At 36.1% G+C, this 18,630-nt stretch overlaps 1 protein-coding gene across 2 annotated transcripts in view; it reads right to left on the reverse strand.

Moving 5' to 3' along the window:
* Positions 1-18,630, reverse strand: part of HEATR5B (HEAT repeat containing 5B) — a 96,773-nt gene that overhangs the window by 48,706 nt on the left and 29,437 nt on the right. For both annotated transcript variants that reach the window (XM_040224633.1, XM_040224632.1), the window contains exons 14-21: positions 18,307-18,416; positions 17,336-17,499; positions 16,251-16,426; positions 13,703-13,808; positions 12,304-12,494; positions 9,728-9,887; positions 5,192-5,381; positions 2,260-2,429 (exon numbers count right to left, since the gene is read on the reverse strand). In XM_040224633.1, the coding sequence (XP_040080567.1) occupies positions 2,260-2,429; positions 5,192-5,381; positions 9,728-9,887; positions 12,304-12,494; positions 13,703-13,808; positions 16,251-16,426; positions 17,336-17,499; positions 18,307-18,416 (1,267 nt within the window). The remainder of the gene's footprint in view (positions 1-2,259; positions 2,430-5,191; positions 5,382-9,727; positions 9,888-12,303; positions 12,495-13,702; positions 13,809-16,250; positions 16,427-17,335; positions 17,500-18,306; positions 18,417-18,630) is intronic.

The raw sequence follows: 18,630 nt of genomic DNA on the forward strand, positions 1-18,630 counted from the left end.
TCTATAGGCTAGAATACTGGAGTGGGTAGCCTTTCCCTTCTCCAGGGGATCTTTCAAACCCAGGGAGCTTTACCAGCTGAGCCACAAGGGAAGCCCAGAAAGCCCTGTTATTTAAACCATACATGATCTTGCTATCCTATCCCTTCTTGTGCCTGCCATGTACTTATATTCACAACAATGAGATATCCCTGCTCTGTCACTGACGACGTGGGCATTTAGCTCAAGTCTTTTTCTCACTGACATCTCCTACAATCATCCCAGGTAATGTACTTGCTGTGTGCAGAAAAGATCTGGACAGAAGAATGACTGATCACATGGTACAAAAAGCATCTACTTGCCAGGAGGAAAATAAAAGTAATCCAGAGTGGTGGCTATTCTTGCAAAAACACATTTGAACAGTTCCATCATATACATTTTAATATTTTTATATAATTTCATAAAGATCACTGTGGTGAAGCTTACCTCTTAATAGATTTGCTGAAAAAAAAATCACCTCATTTGTGTTAGGTACTACACATGGTATCACATAATATGGTCTCTTCTGGTGGCAATGGCTAAATAGAGATGAACATGAAGTTTACAAAAATCAGCCCTGATTTCACTAATTTGGAAGAATCCATGTGTGAACTATTTTTTAGAGAATGTCAAAAGATTTGGTAATGTAGACAGATCAAAGGGCATTTGGTAATGTGGAATCAAGAGAGCCACTCGAGTGGCCCTCTTTTTTATCTTTTATCTCCCATGCCATCTCCTTTCCAGATTTTTGGAAATCATTCAGGAGAGTGCTCCAATATACTGTGTAACAAAACCCTTGATGCTATGCTAAAAAAGTCATTTTGGACCCATTATTTTCCATTAACACACAGGACACTCAGTGTGTTCTCTGTGGCTTACTGGTAACCTTCAATGAGATAAAGCAATTCACGTTATTACTTGACCAGATCCTCTTAAATATGTTCCATCTCATAAGGAAAACTTTCACAGTATAATTATATTTAAGGAGAAAAAAATGCACATAGGAACCAGACAACTGAGGAGTGTGTGTCTGAGTCTTCATCATATTTATCAGTTGCCTATCAGAGCTGAGCTTCCCAAGTGGCTCAGCAGTAAAGCATCTGCCCGCAATGCAGGAGATGTGGGGTTTGAGCCGCAGGCCAGGAAGATTCTCTGGAGTAGGAAATAGCAACCGACTCCAGTATTCTGGCCTAGAAAATTCCATGGACAGAGGAGCCTGACAAGCTACAGTCCATGGGGTTGCAAGGACTCAGACACTACTGAACACACACACACACACACACACACACGAGAGCTGTATCATGTAACAAGTTCACCGTGCTCAAGAGATACCATCTGTGCCCTCAAAACTTGGGTGTTAGGCCAGGGCTTTTGACAGGATGGCACATAGCTTGTTGCAGAATGCAATCTGGTGTATACTATTAATTGACTATTTTCTTTGTGGATGTTCTTTGGAAACATTTCACATGCACCTGGTTTCCACACTGTGGCACATTCAAACTCCTTGATGGTGTGAGACTCATTCCCCCTAAATAACTGTCCAGCTTCATCCTGTGCCCTTATGACCCACCTCCCCCTTTTTCCTCTCGGCCTCTGACTAAACGATTCCTTAAATGCATTCGCTCCTTCCCATCTCAGGACCTTTCACATATTTTTCTTTCTGCTTAAAAATAAGTGCTGTTACTCCAATATCACACTTTTCCCCAAACTCACTCCTGTTTATCCTATAGTTTGCATCTTATATATCACTTTTTCAAGGAAATCTTTTCTGAATGCCTATGTTATGATAGGATCCTCTGTTTATATGCTTGCCTGTAGTCTTTTCTAGCATTTATTGTAAATAATACTGTTGACCATGTTAACCACACTTTTCTTTAATATTTTCCTTTCATGCTATGTATAATGATTTTTGTACATTTTTTAAAAAAGAAAAAAATTTTTATTCTTAAAGCTGCATCCAACAGAGTCCACTCTCTGTACAACATACTTGCCCAGCTTTGAGGTATGTTTGGTCCAGAGAAAGTCCTCTGAACCTTATTTAACAGTTCATTAAAATATTTCCTAAAAGGTGAAAAAGAAAATCAGTGAATAAAATGAACAGTCATAAAGTGACTACTGAAGCTGAAACTCTAGAATGAACAATCCAGGAAACTTACTTTTTTTGCTTTGCTCTCGTCTGATCTTTTGGAAAACAAATTTTGGGTTCCCTAAACAAATAAAAGAATGAAACAGCTTTATACTTACACAAAGGCTAGGAACAAGACTGGATAAATTGACATGTCGTGGTGCAAACATGTGAAGCTGCTGAAGGCAAGATATGGCAGCTGCCTGGACGAGAGAATCGGAATGGTCCTGGGTTATTGCACAACCCACCAAACAAGAAGAACGGATTGTGGAAATTGTTGCTCCATTCCCTAGGAGCAAAGTAAAAGACAACGTAAAATACAATGATTTTATTATTAGTATCACCAAAAATATTCCTAGAAAATAACTATCTTCTAAATAACTCCTTTCCAAATAAACACACAAAAAGTATACCTGAAACTAACACCACACTGTAAATCAACCGTACTTCAATCAAAAAAAAAAATAACTATGTTGAATTAACATTAACTAGTATATCTGGTCTATCGTAGGTTTGATACTGCAACTATTAAAAATCACTATAAGAAATGCCCTTACTTTTTTTCCCCTTACATTTTAACAGCTTACATTTTATGAAGCAAATAAAATCTACAAAACAAGAGTGAGCAAACTTTTCTTAAGAGGGCCAATATTTTTTATTTTGCTTGCCAGGAGGCAAAATCCACACTACTCTATGAGGGAAGTGCCTACATAACCACTTATAAACAATTCTCACCTCATGGGTTGTTTAAAAAAAAAAAAAAAAAAGACCAAACAAGCAGGCATCTGACATATTTGGCCCATGGATCATAGTTAATTTGCCTAACCTGCCTGTCCCCTATTATAAGAAAGTCATCCTCTAAATTCCTCTCCTTGAAAGAAGTTACTTCTTAAAGCATGTAACATATAGCACAGAGAATACAGTTAGCAATAATGTGATAGCTATATGTTAACAGTTACTAGATATAATGTGGCAATCAATTCATAATATATATAAACACTGAAATACCAAGTAGTACACCTGAAATGAATATAATAGTGTGTATCAACTATGCTTCAATCAAAATTTTAAAAGGAGTCACTTTTAAGAAAAATAATCCTCTTTCTGATGGTTTTGTAAACAAAAATTCTGTAAAATATATACAAATGATTTCAAAACAGTTTATGAATGACAACAATGCATGTTAGATTTACCTAGCTTTACATTTATCCTCTGATAAACTATATTGTCTTTTAAGCCTATCATTGTTTTCTTTGGAAGAGCCAGAACATTCCTCATTCTCTGGTTCTTTGTTCAAATAACAGTACCACTTCTATGATAAAATAATGTCAAATTCTATTTTCCTAATAAGATTAATGGCAATTTTTAGCAGAGATAGGAAAAATAAATTGTGTAGTATTACACACTGTCTAGATAAAAATGTCTTAGCTGCCAAATATAAGTGATTTAAAATTTTTACCAATGCAAAAAAAAAATTTTTTTTATATAAAGACCAAATAGGGCTTCCCTCGTGGCTTAGTGGTAAAGAATCCACCTGCCAACCCAGGAAATATGGATTCGATCCCTGGGTCAGGAAGATACCCCAGAGATGGAAACAGCAACCTATCCCAATATTCTTGCCTGGGAAATCCCAGAGGACCCTGACAACTACAAGCCACAGGGTCGCAAAGAGTTGGACATGACTTCAGAGACTGAGCACACACTTACCCACAGAGACCAAACAAGGAAACCAGAGTCACACAAGAGTCATATTCTAGTTTGAAATACACAGGCCTCACCATCACATCAGAAAGCACTTGGTAGACACCTACACTTAATCAAGGGCACATATTTATTCTCTCTACATACCTGTGATATTCACTGGAAGAAAGAAATACCGACCTTCTTAAAGAGGACACTGAGACCAAGACAGAGACATGTATAAATCATGTATTTTTCAATTCCTAACATTCCTCCTTAAGATCCTTTCTTTTTTCACATCCCTCTTTTTTTTTAAGTAACTATCTGAATGGAGGCAATGAAGCATAGTAGTTAAGAATGCAGGCAAACAGGCAAAGGAAATTTACCTGAGCTTGACCTTTGATTCCAACCACTCATTGGCGGGTGTGTGTGTGTGTGTGTGTGCTCAGTTGTGCATGGACTATAGCCTGTCAGGCTCCTCTGTCTATGAAATTTTCCCAGCAAGAACACTGGAGCGGGTTGCCACTTCCTTCTCAAGGGCATCTTCCCGAATGAGGGACTGAACCTGCGTCTCCTGTGTCTCCTGCGTTGGCAGGTGGTTTCTCTACCACTGTGCCACCTGGGAAGCCCTCACTGGCTACAAAATATATATAAAATCCTGGGAAAGTGCTTAACCTTTCTCAGCCTCAGTATTTCATCTGTAAAATGGAGAGATATACCTTTATCAGGATTGCTGTTAGAATCAAATGAGATAATATATATAAAAAGCTAGACTCACTGAAAGATTTAATAAATAGTAGGGGGGAAAAGGAAAGCTCTGAAAGTAGCTCATGTATTTTGCATAAATTCACAATAATTTTCTGACCTGAGTGTTTAAGTTAACCATTTGTAGAATTATTTCAGTGGAAGTACATGGTAAGAATTTGGGCCTTAGGATCACAAATCTGCTACTCCCGAGGCAAGTTACTTAACTTCACTGAGTTTAGTTCCTGAGAGAAAATAATATATTTCTTAGAGTTAAAAAAACAAAAAAGTGAAGCTAGAGTCCATGAAGACAAGAGGATGGCACCCCAGGCCAAAGGAACTCCACTTTCACCTTTGACTTCATAGGGCTCCAAGTAACATTTTAACTTAGGTGTTTTCTCTGCTCAAAAGTTCAAAAAGCATCTTCATATCACAGGTTTCTTAAGGGGAGTAAATAAACTAGCACACGTAAAAAGGAGAGCTCTAGGTTTTCAGTAAATTGCCAGTGCATAACACACAGAAATTATTATTATAAGATTTCTTTAGGCAATGTGAAGGTAATATTCAGGAAGCTGAAAGACAGTTATTATCTGTGTAATCCCTTTAGCTTAAGATGAAGTTACTCACCTTGTAGTTCAGGTCCAACAGTAGTTATTATAGCACCCAAGCATCTACCCAAACACTGATGAACTTCTGTATGTGAGGGTGGAACTGTCAACAGCAAGGTAAGAACTAGAGATAATGTTGGCTCTACATATCCACGATACATTGGGCCACTAGAATCCACTATCAAAGCAAGTGAGTGAAGGGACCAAGTCTGGAATAGAATATAATTTTATTTTATTGTAAACAGTATAGTGAACTCATATTTTAACTTGAATTTTCATAATACTAATACTTTCATTTTTAATGAATAGAAATATTTTAAAATATATTCCTTAAATGAGTAAAGGTCAACACATAAGCTACTAGTAGCCAATGACCAAAGCAACCAGTACACAAATGCTATGTTTAAAGTTCCTTTGCAGTGTAACTTTAAGTGTCAGGGAAAAAGTTTCATTGATAAACTCATTTCCTCTATTATAATTACATGCATTTCACAATTCCCAAAAAGAGGAACTTATGTAATGAGAGTTTAATTTAGTGGATGCTAAGGACATCCGATATGGCTTTACAATTTTGCTAAGAAACTAGCCTAAAATAAAACCATGACCACACCAATGTTCTGTAGTACTCAGAGCTATTTCTCAAGCAATGACATTCACATAACAGCTCTTCAAGTCACGGAATCTTTTCAGGCTCTAATTTATGTTTACTAAGCACAAATAATCTTAGTGGCTAATAGTATTTGCAGAATTAACCTGGAGCAATGTACTGTAATCAGCACAGGCTTAAGAAAATGAAAAATCCTTTAAGCTGCCCACATCCACATGTTAAAGAAAGTACCTTTAAAAAAAAAAAAAAAAAACACCTCTCCACTTTATTACCAAAGACACACTCTCAGACACCTCATTCAGTTCTCAATTCTTAAGAGATTTTACCTATACATATTTTTGAAGCCACAATGGATTGACTGAAGAGCAGTTAAAGGTCCTGCTTCATACAGTTCACACCTCGGGGATCTGGCTGGGTTTGGGCTCTCATTTCCTTCCTGTTCTCAGTAAAATCACCCTTCTCCACCAGGGCTGAAGCCTCACCTTTTCCATGAGGTCTTCTTAGGACCCCACCACCGCCCAGGCGTTCTGCTGACTGAAGTGCTTCGGCACCACTGCTACGTCTGCCTCCTTCTCCAGTTTCTGAGCACCTCATTTATAGAACTCTCTTCATAGGTTTTAAAACTCGAGTGCCTTGCCTGTAATAGGTTTGGGCTTTGCTGCAGTGATGGAGCATGTACCAGCTAAGTGCGGGAGAGATGGGGGGTGTTGTTGGTTGGCTTTCCTAACTCAACTGCAGCCTTACTAGACAGCCTCTCTGTGTCAAGGAGAAGGATACAGAGAGGCACCATCTATGCTGGGAAGCCTGGGCTGCAGTATCTGGAAGGTTCTGAGTGGGTGTGTGGGCTGCCAGTCCACTTACAGAAGGGATGTGAAGGCCATCTCGGCACCCCTTCTCTGGTCCCATTCCATCTCTTCTCTCTTGGTCTTTAGGACACAGACAGCGCAAGAAGCACAGAATATATCCTAACAGACAGCAAAACTGCCTTCTCCTTTTTTCTTTTCATAAGTCAAAATCATCTGGTCCAACTTTCTCATTCCTCCCAGTGGAGAGGGAAACCAGTACCTTTTATTTTTGCTATTGGCATCTCCAAAGGAGAGCTGCACTCCTGAGCTGAGGACACAGAGGTCTCAATAGAGAAGTTTCCCAACTTGACAATGTGGTAGGAAAAAAAATCCATACCTTACTTTCTACTACTTACTTGTCAATCTACTCCAATCCTAGGGAATCAGAAACCTGAGTTGGACAATTATGTATAGAAACTACAACTACTGAGAAAAGTAATAGGAATATAGCAGCTTGCGGGAGGAAGACCAGAATACACATTTTGGAGAAAAAAGTTAATGGAAGAAGAAAAGAAAGTATTTTAATAAAACTACTGCAAGGATTTTTAAGGCAATATAATTAAAGTACAAAGGAAAAGTGTTTTTTTTTAAAAAAAAAAAAAACACCCAGGAATATATTAAATGTTCAGTAGAAAGCTAGAAAAAAGAATAATTATTATTAAATACTGGAGAAGGGAAATGGCAATGCACTCCAGTATTCTTGCCTGGGAAATCCCAAGGACAGAGGAGCCTGGCGGGCTACAGTCCATGGGGTCACAAAAGAGTTGGACATGACTGAGCAACTAAACAACAAATTATGAAATACAAAAATCATTACTTTTTCAATTGGAGGTTCAATTGGAAGATTATCTTGTAACACAGTGAAAACACAAAAAATTTTAAATAATGAGGAAAAAGACAAGAGGCTCAATATGCAAATAAGTACCAGAAAGTGAAAAAGAAAATATAAACTTATACACTATTTGATGAAATTTCTAAGCTGCAAGGATAGATGGAAAATGCTAGTAAACCAAAATGTAAGGTTATAAACATATAGACACATTTCAGATAAGTTCCTTAGCAAAAGAAATAAAAAGCCAGGGAAAAAGACAGCTATGATGTCTATAAGCTCCATTATGTTAGAAATTTATTATCAATACATAAACCGAAGTCTTTTGGGAGTGGAAAATACATGCACAGCATAAAAGAAGAAAATGTTTTTATCATTAAAGTTTTATATCTGGATATTCAAAGCCACACTGCAGAAAAACTTTACAGTATTTGTACATCAGTTAATTTGATTATTGGCTTATATGTTATCTTCTACATCTTAAAGAATATATTTGAAAGCTTATATAGATAGCTGATAAAAAAACTGAGATAATATCTGAGTTAATATCTGTGGAAATTTAACTAAAAAAATTAAGCTACTATGAGACTCTCACATGTAACACAAAAAATACCAAAACATTTATGAATAATGAAAAAAAAGGACTGTGTGCCAGGAATAGTATATCCAACCAAATATCATTCAAATTTGAAGATTAAATAGTTTATTTCAGTTATGCAAGGAATCAAAAAACACACCACTCAACAATCCTTCTCAAGATTATTATTGTTAAAGGAAGTTTTCCTATCAAGTAAAAACAAAGTAAGATCAGAGATCTCAACACAGGAGTTGAGGATACAAAAAAGAAACCACTATCCAACAATAAATCTCTAGTAATTACAGCTGAATACATGTATACAATAATTTGACTGTGAAGTATAATTTTTGAGCTAGGATTCTTGACACAGAAGAGACCTTACAGAAAACTGAAGAATGCTCCCATGCTATTCTTGTGCAGCTGAGAACTGAAATAGCAGCTCTGAGGGAATGCATGTGATCTACATGACAGTAAAATGTCATGTCATAGGAATGAATCATGTGAAGCAGTCACTTACAGGAGTGTGGCGTTAAGAAATTAAAGCAAGAGAGGGCTGAGAAAAAGATGAGGACAAAGGAAAGAAAACTAGCACCGACTCTTTGACATAAAAGAAGAAAGCAGCATCTTCTTAGGTAAAATAATTTTACAGTTGTGTTCTTTTCTTGCAGACTACTGTGGACACAGTGTTTAGGGAAAAAAAAAAAACAGCACAGACCCTCGTAAGGTGCAAGATTATTTCATTTGTGTTTTTAGTTCTTTGGGGACATTTGTGCTTTATAGCTGGAAACATTTTCCAAGAAGTCAAAGCAAAGCCTGTAGACTAAGAAGCCTCTGGTGGATTCTGAATCCTTTTCTGATGGCGAAAGAACCCATCTATAAACACACCAATGACAGGTAATAATGGCAATCAGACTTGTCTCTTCTGTCATCATCTGAGTCCCAATATGAAGCTGGCGAGTTGAAAGCTACTGGATTCACATACTCGATATTTTTCGGTGCATCAATGTGAAATGGCAAATCGAGAATCTGGGATATCTTCACACACATGAAGTTTTTGCCTCTTACTGTAATTAAATCTACTTTTGTATAAAATATTTGAAGAGAAAGAAAAAATAAAATTCAAGGAGTACATTTGAAGATTCAACCCATGACCCTGTACCTGGGTTAGGGTATTAGAGGAGGAAAGAAAGGTTATTAAAAGAAATTTGAGAGGTTAAAGCGTCTGCCTCCAATGCGGGAGACCTGGGTTCGATCCCTGGGTTGGGAAGATCCCCTGGAGAAGGAAATGGCAATCCACTCCAGTATTCTTGCCTGGAGAATCCCATGGACGGAGAAGCCTAGTAGGTTACAGTCCACGGGGTTGCAAAGAGTCGGACACGACTGAGCGACTTCACCTCACCTCACCTCACCAAATGTAAGGAAATACAAAGACGAGGAAACATGTACCAAGGATAATAAATAATAAAAAGAAACAATGCTTCAAGGAATGTATGGAATGTGTCAAATTCCCAGAATAAGACAGACTTTAGGATTAGGTTCAAATACAAAATCCTGTTATACGTTCATAAAACAAAATGACAGAGAAAGATCCTAAGACATTTTCCCTAACAACTCATCAAAATCATTACCATTTTTTAGAAATAAATTTTCCTACAAATAGTATTTTCAAACTTCATAATAAAAACTTGACATCCTACCTGGACTTCAGAGGATGTTCCATCCTGTGCCAGAGCCAACAAAATGCTGACACTGGTCTTCAGATGTTGTCCTGAGCCGATGCCACCAACGTAACGATGCAAGCAGCCCAGAGCCAATGAGTGGCCGGTTCTGGACACGACGTCTCGAGCTGACTTCAACCTGGAAAAGAGTCATGCTTCAGGGACTGTTTCTTCTCTTTCCCTATGGCAACAACAAGCTTATGAATCACACAATAAATCAGAAAAGATTACAATCATGATTACTTCTTTCTCTACTCATTAACAAACATTAGAGACTTAATTTAAAATGGCTACAATCACACATTTCACTGAACACAAGCCTATTTTCATTTCAGAGAAAACATGAAAAAGAAACTACAACTTCAGAGTTTTTAATATTAATTATTCCTCAAAAATACAAGAGCCATTTGAAATATATTTTAACCACTGGTGTTTCAATAAAAGACAAATAAGACAAAAAGACTATGACATAATCAGGCACCAACATAGTTACTGTTAGAGAAGAAGAAAATCCCACTAAGAACAAAGCTCCTAAAATAGCAAAGGAGCCTAGAAAGCAACTTTGATTACATTTTCAAAACTGTATTACTAAAAACAAACAAACAAACAAACAAACAAACTGTATTATAACTCTCAATAAATCATCCAGAATTAAACTAATAAAAGTGAAATAAAGTCAAGGGATAAAAAACCATCCCAAGACTCTGGCTGGTTAGTTTGCCTATGGCAAAGAAAAATACAAATGCTGTCAAGACAGACAGACATTAGGAAATGTAGCGATGAAAGACGTGAACTAAGTGCATCCACAGCAGTACTTTTTTTTTCCCGACCACACCACATGGCATGTAGGATCTTCCCTGACCAGAGATTGAACCTGATCCCTCTGCATTGCAAGTGTGGAGTCTTAACCACTGGACTACCAGGGAAATCCTTTAGCAATATTTCTAATATATTATATCCTTGGATAAGGGGTCTTTATCTCTCTATACCTCAGTTTCTCCATCTGTAAAACAAAACATTATCATTACTCCTATATAGCAGTCAGTTGTTTTGAGGAATGAAAGAAGAATGAATGACACCTGTGCATCCTAAAGTATTATACAGATTAGAAAGCTTCCTTCCCATAGTTACTTTTCAAAGTTCATGCCAGTGAGCTAAAATGAAAGCTGAGCCAATTTTGTCAGTAATAATTATCTATTCAATAAAGTAAAGTATCTAAGATATAAGAATATACATTTCCCAGAGTTGTCAAAGTGAGAATGCTGCCTAATAATTATAATACTACATGGAGATTTTACGACAAATCCCAGTTTCAGATAAATTAAAATGTGAAAAAAAAATGGGTAACTTAAAATCTATGTACTAATTAATTTTAGATCATAATAACTTATTGGGAAAAGCTAATGAAACTAAGCATTGAGAACACCTGCAAACCATTAACCAGATAGGTATGAATATGAATGAAATATCCTTGTGTTTCACCAGAATTGATATGAAACAGATACTCTGATAGGTATTGAAGACATATAAATTAAAACCCCTAGTCACTAAAGAAAAATTAACCACTCAAGAGTTTTCCAAAGAAATAAATTCCAAAATTTTACCTATGAATAACAGACCACAAACCACGAAATAGGTAGTTAAAATTGGTTCTTTTAAAATAACTTTAACAAAAGTTGATTTCAGGATCAATGAGAGATACTTGAAAAAGGTAAAGCTAATCTATCACTAGAAAATAACTGAAGCCATCCTGCAGAAAACTAAGTGACAGGGAATATTTTTACTGTATTCTCCCCACTTGTATTATCCTTAGTGAGTCAAGCGATAACACTGGGGCATTATCCTCAACCCACCAAACTGTGCCACTTGTGTGTGAAGACAAGGACAACAATTCTCAGATGCAGAAGAGTTCAGAAAACACTCCTTTAGAATTACTACTTCACAACCACTGCTTCTCCCAATCTCTCTCTTGTTAATCACGATGTAGTTTAGTATAATTAATACTCAAGATATACCATACTTAAGAATGATTAGTTTACATTACTCAAGTGTTAATTCCTACCCATTCCTTATTTTCAACTGCTCTACTTAAGTACTTGATTAACAACCAACAGTCACTAATAACTCTATTTATCATCTTAATCACATTTATTTGGATCTCTGAGGTCTTAAAAGCTAATGCTAAATATATCCCCTGTTTCAGAAATAATTTAAATAATGATAAACTTAGTAATAGTTAGAAAAAGAATGGCTTGTCCAAAAAGTGAAATATTAACAGAAAAAACAATGGCAATGGTGGGGTGGGGGGAGCAGAAATGAGAGAAAAGAACTTCAAAGTACCTCTTTAAGAGCAAAGTACACATAATTGAGAGAAACCCTTACTAACAACCCTCTTGATTCCATTATATAACATTCAAAAGCTGAAAAAGCAACCCACACCACATTGAAAGCATGTACCGTGTAGAAAATACATGGTCCGGTTAATAACAACTATGGATTATCTAAACGGTATCATTGACTATGAGAGAAAATTACTTGTTGATAGGGAGACTCACTTGTCAAAGCTATACTGGGCCATTCTAGCAATAAAAGTTGCTTCTCCAACCACCTGAGCCATTCTTCCAAGAGCTTCCCCTGCTGCACATCGTAAGATGGGGTTTGGATTGTCCAGAGCCCCCATAACCAGTGTCAGAGCAGATTTACGAACTTCCTCTGGTCCTAAAGTACTTTTGTTTTCAGCGAGGCCCTGTGGTTATTAACAAAAAAAAAAAGGACTGCAATATTTGTAAATTAACTTCTTCACACATTACTCTCTTCAGCCAGCTTTCCCATGCATATACTATGCTTAGAATTAACACCTTTTAAACTGACAGCAATCACTTTCCTGAACATGATATGTAACATAGTTACAGCTGAATCAGCCCAAAAACCAACAATCTCTACGAGTGTCTCTACCAAAGACACATACTTAAAAGTCGTTTTTATATATAAAGGACCCTGTATTATTAAAACAACTATTATTAACTGAAATTTATCATTCTAACTTTAAGGAAAGAAAAAGGCCTGATGAACATAAAACCCTGATACGTTTCTATAAAAATGCCAGACAATAATTATGTCACAAAGAGTACATCCAATAGATACTTAAAGACAAAATGAGGTAAGAATAATCAGTAAATGAACGTCGGTTGCTCAGATGGTAAAGAATCTGCCTGTAATGTTGGAGACCCAGATTCGATCCCTGGGTTGGGAAGCTCCCCTGGAGGAGGGCATGACAACCCACTCCGTTATTCATGCTTGGAGAATCCCATGGACAGAGGAGCCTGGTAGGCTACAGTCCATGGGGTCGCAAAGAATCAGACATGACTAGGTGACAAAGCATGAATGCTGACAAAGTCTCTTCACCATACTAAAGGTTAACGTCTCTGGTTCTAGTTACACTTACTGTCCTGGAACTTAAAATTATTTATTTACTTGAGGCCAAAAATCTAAGTCATGCTGCCTAGGGAAAGTGTTAACTTCAGCAGAGCCATTAGCAAGCACACCTATGAGTAAAGGTATACTGTACAGAAACATTATAGTTGTTTGCTAGCCTTCCAACCACTGAGGGGAACCACGCCACTGCTTTTTAAAAAAACTCAGAGGTTGGTAGCTGACAATCTCTAAAAAAGACGTATACTAATGATTATATAAATTGCACAAATCTTTTTTGCATAACCAGTGCCTACATCCCTTTCCCTGAAGTTTACAAAATATGATTTAATTCATGCCCATTTAAACTCTTTAGCTGTTGCCCTTTTATCTTAAAACAGTAATATCTTAATATTACCATATTATAGATTAACAACTTAATATTATAGATTATATAATAGTCTTGGTATGCCTGATTTACTATATTAAAGGTATTAGTTAAAATCTCAGTTTAGAACATTTACTATGTTTAAAAGTAAATACCTTCAGTGCACTAAGTACAGCTGTAAAGATATTAAGTTGCACCGCCTGCTGGCGAACACCTTTGGCTTGTTTAACACATTCAGCAAAGTGATCCAACATTTGTAATCTATAATAGAATAAAGATTATATTAGCACTACTTTTTATTCAAATATGGCTCAAAAAACAGAGATAAAACATGCTGTTTAACAAATAACGCCCCATGCTATCACTCCTCTATTTTCATTCCCTGGGCTAAACCAGTTCCCCCCTTCTTTGAATTAACAGACAAACATGAGGAAACAACTAACTGGCACAACAAAAGAGACTAATATTAAGTTTCAATCAGCAAAATAAGGCCATAATCTGAGTCATCTTCAGTGTGCAACAAAGTAGATGCTCAAGGTCTCTTGAACAGAATAACCATCATTAGCTGTGCATCTCTGTGGAAGACTTTTAGGTTGGAAATTTTAAAATGTTCACACATAGAAGAAAATAGTACTTCATGCCCTGTTTTTGGAAGCTAATTGGGAGTTTTTCGGGTTTTTTTTTAATATTTAGCTTGGTCACTTTTGTTAAATGTGAAAAATCAGAGGTGAATTGGTTGTTTCACTCTTTCATTTTTAAAAAATGAGAGTTACCCCTCTTCCCCAAATCACAGCCATTTGAGACTATTCTGACTAAAGAGAATGAAGTCACATCAGATTCTCCTAAAAAGAAATGGAGTGGGCAAAGGAATCTAGAGGAATTTCACTGGAAGGGTTTAAGCTCAATTATAAAAGGCCACAGGTCTCAAGTCAAAGCATTCTTCAAAAACCCAATAGGAAGAAACCATCTTTCCTTGAGGAGGAACCCCAGTCAGAGGTTCTTAGAGGAAACCTGTTCGGGCTGACATGTGCACACCTCTCTGACACTGACCCACGTCTATGGTGAGGAAGCAGGGTACTGTCCACATTGCTTTCAGGCACACACCTAAGAAGATGTACATGTGCTCCAACACGGCCATCAAACATCGTGTGCCTATAACTGATCTCAAACGCACAACTTAAAAAAAAAGGTTTCCCCTTCTATAAAGTATTTATTTCTCTTAACTTGAAAAATATCAAGAAAAAGTTACTACCTAGGAATAACTGCTGAACATTTTTATATATTTTAAAATCGAAACTGCAACACTTCTTGTCTTTTACATTCTTCATTTAAAATTATATAATGAGCATTTGCTGATATCAAAACATTGTCTCTGTAAAACATACTTCAGCCTATCAACTTCCCATAATGTATTCACTGATTCCTCCATCCCTGGATATTTATGTTATATATTATATTTTTGATAGAATTATCTATTCTTGTTTCACGAAAGTGATTTAATAAAGATAATCCTGGATTCTAGTTACAGCTTTCACAACTAGCTGTAGAATTTTTGGCAAACCACAAGCTCTCAGACCTAGATTTCTTTAGTTTTAAAATAAGAACATTAAAATAGATGCTTCATAAGATTCTTTCACTTTTAAGTCTTTAACATTCACATGGCAACCAGATGTTCTTGAAGATATCTGGATAAAGTAAAATTCCATATTTAAAATTCTCCCCTCAAGTTAAAAAACAATCAAGTAACCTACATATGTAAAGACATGCTATCTTTTCTATACAAATACAACAATGTTCTTGAGGCATAGTTTTTAAAACCTGAACTATCTGTGAAGATTTTACATTAATTCATTTTTAGTCCTTCTTCTGGGAAAATCACTATAAGCATAAAGCACCTAAAAGTTAAGTACAGTGTCTGTGGACATAAAGCATAGCAAACTAAAATGTTCCCATTAAGAAAAGAATCAGTTACTTTAGTGTTCCAATTTCCAGATTTTAACATCTGACAAATGTTACATTAGGGAGTAGACTTCTCATTCATTTACTTTCTCAGTAACAAAATCAAAAAACTTGGAAAACTGCTGTCCCTAATTAAAGATACAGGCAAACATACTATGCCTTATAAACTGGCAAAAAAACTACTACAATGAAAATTTTGTTGTATAAGACCTAGTCCACAATACAACAGTTATTAGAAGCCAGAACATGGGCTCAAATCTGAAAAACAGTTTCAAATTATGTGGAGTCTGCATGCAATTTATGTTATTATGTTTGTGAGACTATTGTTTGAACTTTTTTTTTTTTTGCATCCAGAATATATTCTGAAAACTTTTACACTGATACTAAAGACAGGGAGACACTACAAGAAAATTACAAATACGAATACTGACATAGAAACCTTGAACAAAATACAAGCAAACTAAAGCACTACATTAAAAGGTTTATATACTATGACCAAGTGGGATTTATTCCTGGAATTTGAGAATGGCTCAACAGACAAAAATTAATCAATATGATATAGCACCTTAATAGAATGAAGGAAAAAACCCCAAATCATCTCAATTGATGCAATAAAAGAACGACAAAACTTCACATCTTTTCACAATAAAAACACCTAATGAATGAGAAATAAAAGGAAACTCATTGGCTGGGAAAATCTACTACTTAAAAATAATTTATATTTAACTATGACTTTATACTAACCGGTGTTTAAAAGAAACATGAGGAAACACCACACCAAAAAGAGCCACGGAAGCGTCAATGACTGAAACTCCAAGGGGAAGAGGCCCAGGCACAGCCTCTCCAGCAGGTATTCGTAAGTAAATGGAGGATGGGTCATGCTCCAGAGCCCCACTCCCAGATGCACTGTTTGGCTGGAGCTGCAGAAAGAGGACACAAAAATCGTCTGAAATCTACTTTAGGAAATTCACTTACCAAGTACTGGGCATGAAGAGTAAAACAGAGGAGGAGAGAGAAAAGATAATAATAAAAGAACAAAATGATTAACTATGGAAATGTTTAAATAGAGGAGTATGTAATTTGGCTATCTAAAAAAAGTCACAACAGTTGATATAATTTTTAAAAAAATCTTTTTCATTCTAAAACATTTTTATAGTACCCACCTTAAAATGTGTAAGCAAAATAACATCAGGAATAACTTAAACCCACAAAAGAAGTTTTTTAAAGTGACCTTCCCTGGTGGCTCAGAGGTTAAAGCATCTGTCTGGAACGCAGGAGACCTGGGTTCGATCCCTGGGTTGGGAAGATCTCCTGGAGAAGGAAATGGCAACCCACTCCAGTACTCTTGCCTGGAGAATCCCATGGAGGGAGGAGCCTGGTAGGCAAAGAGTCGGATACAACTGAGCGACTTTACTTTACTTTAGAAACTTTTAAAAAAGTACATATGAAATAATGTATTCAGTGGGCAAAAAAGGTTCTAAATCTTCAGTCTACTAAATTTTATTCCTCTCTAATCTGTCACAAAATAAACTAAACCGAAACAGAACACCAACAACCAAAAAGCTAGTCAAAACTGATCTTTGCAAAAGCAGCGACAGGATACCTAAATACACAGCCTATTAAATAAAGACAACTCACCCAATTCTAACTATTGCTGCTTACCTTTTCTCCTTATTTATCTACCACTAAGAAGATATTTTTAAATGTCTTAAGAAAGATAAATGAAAAGTAAACCTTAGTCTACAATACTTTCTTTCAAAATGACAATGTATACTAGTACCACTGTTTATCAATCAAGCTAGTAATCATTTCAATGTATAGTTTACTACCTGGTCTTCAATTGATTTATGATCAGTTTCTTGAAGCCAGGACCCAAGTAGAACACTATCATCATAGTGGCAGAGGGATCTGAGGAGGGAAGTAGTTGTGTTGGCTGAGTTGTCGGTCAAAGTGAATTCTGCCACCAGCTCTCTAAGAAGTGCGTTGAAAGAGCCTATAAAACAGAACTCAGATCAGATAAAAAATAATACTTTTTAAGAAGATGACAATCATTACCTACAAAGAGCAGCAATATGTTCAACAGAAGTAAAATAATTAAATCTCTATTTCCTTTTTTAAAAAATCTGTATTAAATGTTTCATTGCTAGTTTTAATAAACAATAATGGCACTTCTTCATTATTGTATTATGCCTTTTAGTCCAAATTATTTAAATAAAAAACTCAAATTCAGGAAAAGTTCTTTATTTAAAATATGTTAATATGATTATTATTTACTATGAATTACTCAGTGATGTGCAAACATTGAACCAGGGCATATCAAAGTTCTCAGGCATGTTTGCACTGGGATATTAACATTTTATATGACATTTAACTTCTGCAAAAGTACATTAACATTCTCCCTCCAGATTCCTAAATTATTGGCTATATCATAACAGGATAGTCATCGAAAGCATAGATTCTGACTATGAACCAGCTGGGTTTGAATCCAAGCTCTGCTACTACCTCCCAGATCCGTGCAAGCTACACAACCTCTAAGTACCCAAGATTTTTCACCTTTAAACAAAGATAAGGTCTGTGGTTAGAGTCAAAGACACCAATACTTATAAAGGGCTTAGGGTAGGACCTGGAACACAGCAGTGCTCAACAAGCCTTAGCCACTCAGTATGATGAAAAGGAAAATGGTGGCCTTCCTTTGCATAGTGAGTCAGTGAGGCAGCCAGGGTCAGAACTCTATGATACTGTGAAGAGCTGGAAAGGCATAATGAAGAATTTTTATCAAACATCCACAAATTTTACTTACCTTCGTAAGTTTTTGGAGGTAACAACGCCAAGATATCATAAAGCCTTAAACGGACCATGGCAGCACTAGCTTTCAGATGAGCTCCATGGGCTTTAATTACAGAGGGAATGCTAAAATGTCAAAAGTATAATTCGTATCAGCTTATTAGAATAAGCAGTACTTACAAACATTCTTTTCCAGTCAAATCAATGTGATATCCAGATGATATCCAGATGATATCAATGTACCATCAAAGTACACTGATAAGTATTATGTTTTTGTTTTAGTTTATTTTGTAACTTTTACTATTAGTAACAGAAACACTATAACACAATTTTATTTCAA

Source organism: Oryx dammah, unplaced genomic scaffold (assembly GCF_014754425.2).
Source record: "Oryx dammah isolate SB20612 unplaced genomic scaffold, SCBI_Odam_1.1 HiC_scaffold_25, whole genome shotgun sequence".
Lineage (NCBI taxonomy): Eukaryota > Metazoa > Chordata > Mammalia > Artiodactyla > Bovidae > Oryx > Oryx dammah.